Raw genomic sequence first — 7,656 nt, forward strand, 5'->3', positions numbered from 1 at the left:
CATTTCTGTAATAGCTTACTGTTTCTGTTTAATCGATTAAAACTGTTGCGTTAATCGATTATCCTGTTTCTGTTAATCGATTAAAATTGTTTCTGTTAATTGATTAAAACTGTTTTTGTTAATCGATTAAGGTTGTTCAGTTAATCGATTATCTTCATACTTTAATCGATTAATTAGGGGTAATTCATCATAAATTGTTGAGTTGTAAAAAGCGGCTATTCTAACCGCGACACCTATTCAACCCCCCTTCTAGGTGTATTGTAACCACTGATACCTAACAGATCACTTGTCCCAAACAGTGTCTCACTCCATGTTCCAAACCAATTAGAGTACTTCATTTTATTACCTTTTGCTTTTAAATTTTTTATTTTATCTATGTGTTAATATATGATTGGTTTGGGACATGGAATGAGACACCGTTAGGGACAGATGATCCCCATCCATAAGACATATGGTTAGTATGTGAGGTGAAATTGTCATATTGGTGGGCCTTCAACCCTTCCATAGAGAGTAAGGATCTTCTCTCTATTAATGTAGTGACAAGTACCACATTATAACACACAAAACATAACATGTAATGACATTTTTATCCTTCTATTTATTTTGAAATTACATTTTTGTCATTCAAAATATAAAGAAAAACAACTACTTGCCTCTACATTAATGGAGAGGATCATTGTTCTTCCATATATAATAGCATCAACCCTCCTTCTCAAGTTGGTGCATGGCTCCCTTGGGCGCTCTCATATATTCTTCCTATTGTTGGCTACACCCGTAATGGTTCCATCCAAGCCCAATTACGGGATCAAAACGTGAACCTCAACTGTTAATTTTTGTGTCGGACGTGGAAAGATAAAGTCCACTAAATTTATCTATATGATTGGTGTCATAGCTGAATTTAACTATGTCCCAAAGTTTCAATTATTTGCGAGAGATCATAGTGGAACATTATTTCTCTGCCAATTGTCTTGTTTCTTTTTCACTAACTACAACTGTGTAAAATAATATTCCCTTTTTCCCTCTTCTCTTTTTAGTAAAATAGTCATTGTCTTGTGACCTTGAGAGGTAAAAGAAAAAGGGTGCAAGAGTACCAAATATTATTGAATATAAGTTACTAATGCACGAGCACTATCATTATAGGAACAACATAAACAATATCAATATATCTAACAATTATATTTTGTGATTGATCTGGATTGATGGCACGTTTAATACGAGTTATAAAGCAGCTTCTGGAAGATTAAGAATAAGAACCTCGTGCTTTGGTGGCATTGACATGAGTTTTGCTATATATGTGTCGTAAGCTGTGCTGGTTACAAATGTGGTCCTAAGTAGATTACCTTTTTCCAGAAATATTATTTTTGGTTTAAATCAGATGCTGTAAGTACTATGTGTTTGGTTCTACGCAAAAGAGATGAAAATATTTTACACGTGTTAGTTTGGGGAATCTATCTTGCCTTAACACTATGTTTGGTTTGTGAGAGAAAATGAGAGGGGAAAAAACCTAAGGAGTGAAAGTGGGAGGAAAGAAAAACAATAGAAAATATAATGATTTTTTATTGTTTAATATGAATGAAAAAGAGAGGAAAAGAAATATATAATGAGACAAAATGACATAAATATCAATAATTATAGAGATTCAAATATTAACTTACAAATATTTACTTTCATTTTAAAATTAAATATTTCTATAAATAATGATGAATAATTAAAATATTAATTATGCAAATTTTAACATCAATCTATTGTGTGTTTATCCAAGATTATATTCTATATTCATAATGGGTTTCTCATCATTTTCTCTCCACAATGTGATGAAAATGTTTTTTATGGGAACCACACAATATTTTTTTTCCTTCCTATTTTTCTTTGTAAACCAAACAAGGAAAAATATATAAATTCATCCACTTTCTTTCCTCTACTTTTCTACCCAACCAAACATAGCCATAACGTACAAGTTTACATAGATATCTCTATCATTAGGAATGATAATGAGGGGGAGTGGCTGTAGACAATGTTTACTTGTGCCTATACTTACAACATATATGCTGGTAGACATGCAAGTAGCATATAATCAATGTATCTAATGAATTTTATAATTTAATTTTATATTTATATATTTATATAGAGTAAATTACACTGACACCCCTGGGTTTTAGTGAAATTACACAAACCACCCTTCATTTTTCTACACCTACACAAACCTCTCATAGCTTTTATACTTTTATTATACTGACCACCCATGCATAAGAAATAAGTGTAATCTTTTAAACAAAAAATGTGATAAATGCAATTAAGTTATATAAACCATGATATATTGTGTAGCAAATCTAAATAATATACAAATCAATGTATCTTTATTATTTTTGGTTACAAAATGCATAAACAATTCTAAAGAAATATTGTTTAAATCGCTCTTATAATATAGTGCAACGAATTAAAAATAATAAAGAAATATTGACTCATATATTATTTGGACTTGTCTCCACAATATATTATGTTTTGTTTAACTTAATTGCATTTATCACATTTTTTTAAAAAATATTAGACTTATTTCTTATGCATGAGTGGTTAGTGTAACGAAAGTATAAGAATTAGGGAAAGTTTGTGTAGGTGTAAAAAAAATATTGGTAGTTTGTGTAATTTCACTAAAACTTAGGGGTGTCAGTGTAATTTACTCTATTTTATAATGTATGTTAAAATCATTATTACATAAATAATGATTTTAATTAACTAAAATTGTTGGTATAGTTCATTAACTAAAATTGATTAAGAAATAATGATAAAATATATTATATAGTATCAAGTTATTAAAAATTCTATTAAAATATAAATTTATTAATACATACGGGCGATTACATAATACATGTGTGCACTCATATTTAAGGTACAGTTGACCCCTGAATTTCTTTTAAAATATTCTTTTTTACACTTTTACCTAAAATAACAAAACTTCTAGCCAAAAAAAGTATATCGCTCTGTCTGTATTATTTGCTATAGATTACTTTATTATTAAATTTTTAAATTATAAAATATATTTTTCAATCAATTGTAATAAATGATACAGTGATACACTTTTAAAATAACAGATACATTTTCTTTACTTACATCAAAACAAAACAACTTTTTTATGGAGATATATATTAGAGCTCATGTACTTTTTTTAATTTGTAGTTTAATAAATAAATAAATACAATGATCATTCTAAAAAGTTATACATAACATAGACATAGCTCTCTTACATATAGATACCGTTTATATTAATATCTTCTATAACCTTACCTTTTCTTTTTCTCTTGCATATTTCTATCCTCTTTTACTTTTGTTTCTTTCTCACTATCTCACCTATTTCGCCTTAACTAAATAAAGCATAAGTGCTTTAAGATTAACATAAATTTTCATTTTATTTTAATTTCATTTTATCTAAAAAATATGTGACATGCACAGAACCAAAATACACAATTTCACAAATAAAAAGGGAACACTTTCTGTTAACACAGTAGTTGATGATGGAAGAGATGTTGATGATGGAAGAAAGTAGTTGAAATGGGAGAGTTTGAGGGAAGAGAGGAAATGGGAGAAATGAGAAAGTGGAAGGGGAGATAGGAAAGTGGGAAAATTTGAGTGATAGAAAGTGTATTTTGGGTTTCTTTACAATTAGAAAGGGGATAAATTTTGTGAGGTGGAGGGTTAAAATGAACTACCATTATCTATGCTTCAAATACTAAGAGCTCATTCGTACACTGTTTTGGTTGTAATAATTATCCTTTTGAGCAACATTGAGCATCTAAACAATGGAAGCTAAATCCCTTTCTATTTGTGTCCTGAATTCTGAGGTCCACTCTAGTTATGAGCCCTTAAGAATAATCGAATGTTATTATGGTAAAACAAGGTTAGCCAATATGGGGGGTTTATCACACCTTAATCACTGGTATGAACAAATATATATTATCTCAAATTTTGTCTCATACAATATCTCACATGGATCTCACTGACATATAAAACAACATATTTATGTTCCAATTGGATTCCCTTTTAAAGCACCATCTGAGTTTTATTTGGCCAATCATGAACTTCGTATATAGGTTCTCAAGTTAACGGGCTCGGCCCAACTTCATCTAAATAGAGCAAATTAATGATTTGAGTGTGTATAAGCATTTTTTAATGAAATAGGTCTAGTGAGTGGAAATAGATCATATGTTTCTAACGGTATTTTATTTCTAATTCTAGACTAATCATATATTACCACATTAATAAAAATAAAATTTTAAAGATAACATTCTGATTAACTCAGAACAAGGAATGAACATCGTTAGGGATATCTCATCTTTATCCCTACTTCCTTAGTGAGGAAATCTAAGTATTTTTTTCCACATTTTGATGCAAATTTTCAGTTATCCTTTGATTTTATTAAATGATTAGTTCTTTTAGATGCTGTAGATATAAAATATTATTTAATTCACCCTCAAAGACATTGTAAAATTTGAAATGTACAAATACACTTTGTTATGACAATACTAATTAATTTTCTGTTTCATTATGCAAAAGAAACATACAACAGCAAAACTTGTGCATGTATGGCTCAAATTGAAAGAAATAATCAAATACAATAAGAAAGACATAAAATTAATTAAGAAATAATAAGATCCAAAAAGAAAGAGTGAGGATGATGAGATTATAGTTTAATGATATGGCTGCCATGTTTCCATGATCATGAAATCATTGCTATATATGTTATACAAGTAAATACCAAACCATCCTAATCTCTTTTTTGTTTTATAGGCAAAGTAGCACATTAGTATTTGTTATGTGTGAGACTTGAACTCTCAACCTTCTTCACTTTATTCCTTAAATCTTTTACCATAATCATCAGACCAACTTTATAACTCCTTTTTTTTTTATTTGTTGTGGTCGAGACTCAAACTTTCAACGTTATTCACTCAATACTTTAAACTCTTCACCCTAATCCACCATGAGAACATCATATGCCCCCACGAAACCATCCTAATCAATTATTGAACAATGGTTTAAAATTGATATCACATGCTTGAGACAAGATTTCCGAGTTGTTCATGAGTGCATTGACCTTAAACCTACAAACAACATCAGATTTCATAAGCCATGCTTCGATCCCCGCGGTCGAGAATCTCACACCAAGTTTCATGTCCAAACTCAAAGAAACGGGTGTGTTAGATTTCTTATCATTCATGCTCTTATCCATAACCTTAGGCAAATCTCCATTTGTTCCTGTTAGCTCAACCTTGACTTTCGAAGAAACACCATGACCTTGTTCCAACGTTGGGAACTTTCCTATGGCAACCTTTGTCTCCTCGAACAAAAGCACAGCATCATTATCAGCATCCTCATAATTAAGTCCCAACCTCTTATTAGGGTTCTTGACCCCCAAAGAAATTTCATAATATGGGGTCTTAGATTTCCCACTTGTTCTCACCACAACATCGTTGACCGAGAATATAGGCCCCATAGGGTTAAAGATGAAGTACAAAACAGCCAAGGTTACGCCAACAATGGCAATAATAGTTAGAAAGATGAGACCTATGGTTAGCATAAGTCGTATGGAGCAAGAACAACTTCGGCGTTTTTTCTCATTCTTCGGCAAGTTACGGTGTTTTTCCACGATCAAAGCATTCTCAGATGGTGGAACACGGTAGATTTGGTCCTTTGGAAACTGAACAATGTACATTTCATGGTTATTGAAACGGCCAGGTGGGGGTGGTAACAAAATTGGTGAGGCCATAACGTGGTCTTCTATAACCTCTTCTGTGGTAACATTCTTTGGACTATGCCCTTCCATTGAAGGAAGTTCAGAATGGAGCTACGTTTCCACGTATAGATGAGGTATGAAGAATGAGGTAAGTTTAACTTCAATGATTGCATGCATGGGTTTGTTTGTGAGCTTTGACATGTTGAATGAAATAATAAGTTATTAAAGCTTGGAAAATGCATGACACCTAATGAGGTTGTTATTTTAGTGCTGGTTTTGCTGGGGAGTTTAGACAACTTTGTTTTGAAGGGTTAAGAGTCCTAATTCAAGATTGTTTTTTTGTTATTAATAAGCATGACATAATTGGTTTTGTAAGCATGTCTATTATTAGTGTAATAAACAATTTTTGTTCTTTTGTCCAATGTAATTTGCATAATTGTAATCATCAATGACTACAAAAAGTTTCTCTATAAAAATGGCTACAAAAAGAGAATAATCACCAACTATACCGTTGGAAAAAATCAATATAAAAACATGATATCTGCTTTTTGAGCTCCCTCTGAAAACGCGTGTTTTTTAATTGGCTCATATGTTTTTTTTTAATGAGTACTATATTATTTTTTTGTCTTAAACATGTAGTTACACATTTTGGGTACGAGGGTAATAGTTTGAAAGGTTGAAATGGGCTCATAGAGTCATAGGCTACCTTTTTTGGGTACAGTGAGGGGCAAAAGCGTAACAGGGTACCTTTCCTGGGCTCAAAACTCTAATATTGTAGAAACCAGTCAACTGCAGTATCTATGCTTGCATATCACTTCAACTACAATCTATTGATAATTAGATCAACATTAATGTATAGTTTTTTTTAAATGTTGATCGAAATGGTTTAACCACTTCATTTATAATGTTTAATTATCATGTGAGCATAATGTTAATTTTTATTGGGGTCATATGATTGTATCCCTCTAGTTTGCATTGTGAGCATTTCAGATTTCTGAATTCATGATGCAACCATGATCAAAATGTAGTACATTTAAAGTCAAACTTGTACATATTTTTTGAGAAGTATAAAATTAATACAAGCAATAATCAATCTAACTCTAATGTGCAAAGCAATATTACAAGTGATTTAATTTCAAGTAGGCCAATGGGTGTTTGGAAGATCAATAAAAAGAGACATATTAATATAAGTTTAATTTGTTTAATATGACAGAATAATTTGTTATTGTTTATTTTCATCATAATTGTTTTCTACTGTCTGCTTTTTACCGTAGAAATAAAAAAAATTCTTATAAGTCAAGTTAGAAAATCTTAACTATATGTTTAGTTATATGTACCAATCAAGGAGTTTGATGGAGTGAGATGTCTTGAAATGGTGGGGAAGAGTGAAGTTTTTCTTCATTTTCTTAATTTATCATTAATGATTCTATGACTTTCATTATGAATGAAGGTTCTCTGTCCTTAATCATATCTTCAATGATGTCTCAAATTAATTAAAATATATTATTTTAATAAGAAAAAATAATTACAAAAATATAATGTAATATTTTTATATTATTTGATGTTATATTATTAAATAGAGACAAAATCCTTTAAAAATTGAAGATCTATATTCTTCATTACTATTGTTACATTGACTCTACATTTAGCATTGATATATATATCCTTAACAAATATCAGAGTTGTCTTTTGCCGAAAAAAAGTACAAACTTTGATTTATAATTGCAATTGGTTGCGTGACTTTGCTAATGATGATTACTTATTTATTGCCAAGCCAAATTTTGATATTTTCTTCTCATAACTGTTAATATTTAATTGTTTTCTTCTTATAATTGTTAATATATTTAGATGAAGATGATAATAATGATGGTAGTGATACTCCTTCAAAAGCTCAGGAATGAAGAATGAATATTACCTTCTCTTTTGCTGAA

General features: G+C 30.2%; 1 protein-coding gene across 1 annotated transcript; it reads right to left on the reverse strand.

Annotated features, from left to right (window-relative positions):
* Positions 5,009–5,815, reverse strand: LOC109329794 (NDR1/HIN1-Like protein 3-like). The gene has a single exon (XM_019563659.1). The coding sequence runs from the start codon at positions 5,813–5,815 to the stop codon at positions 5,009–5,011; it is 807 nt and encodes a 268-aa protein (XP_019419204.1).

The sequence above is a fragment of the Lupinus angustifolius genome, chromosome LG01, assembly GCF_001865875.1.
Source record: "Lupinus angustifolius cultivar Tanjil chromosome LG01, LupAngTanjil_v1.0, whole genome shotgun sequence".
Taxonomy (NCBI): Eukaryota; Viridiplantae; Streptophyta; class Magnoliopsida; order Fabales; family Fabaceae; genus Lupinus; species Lupinus angustifolius.

Bases quoted from the DNA above. Each gene is read 5' to 3' on its own strand.
- LOC109329794 (XM_019563659.1), bottom strand. From the start codon at position 5,815: ATGGAAGGGCATAGTCCAAAGAATGTTACCACAGAAGAGGTTATAGAA.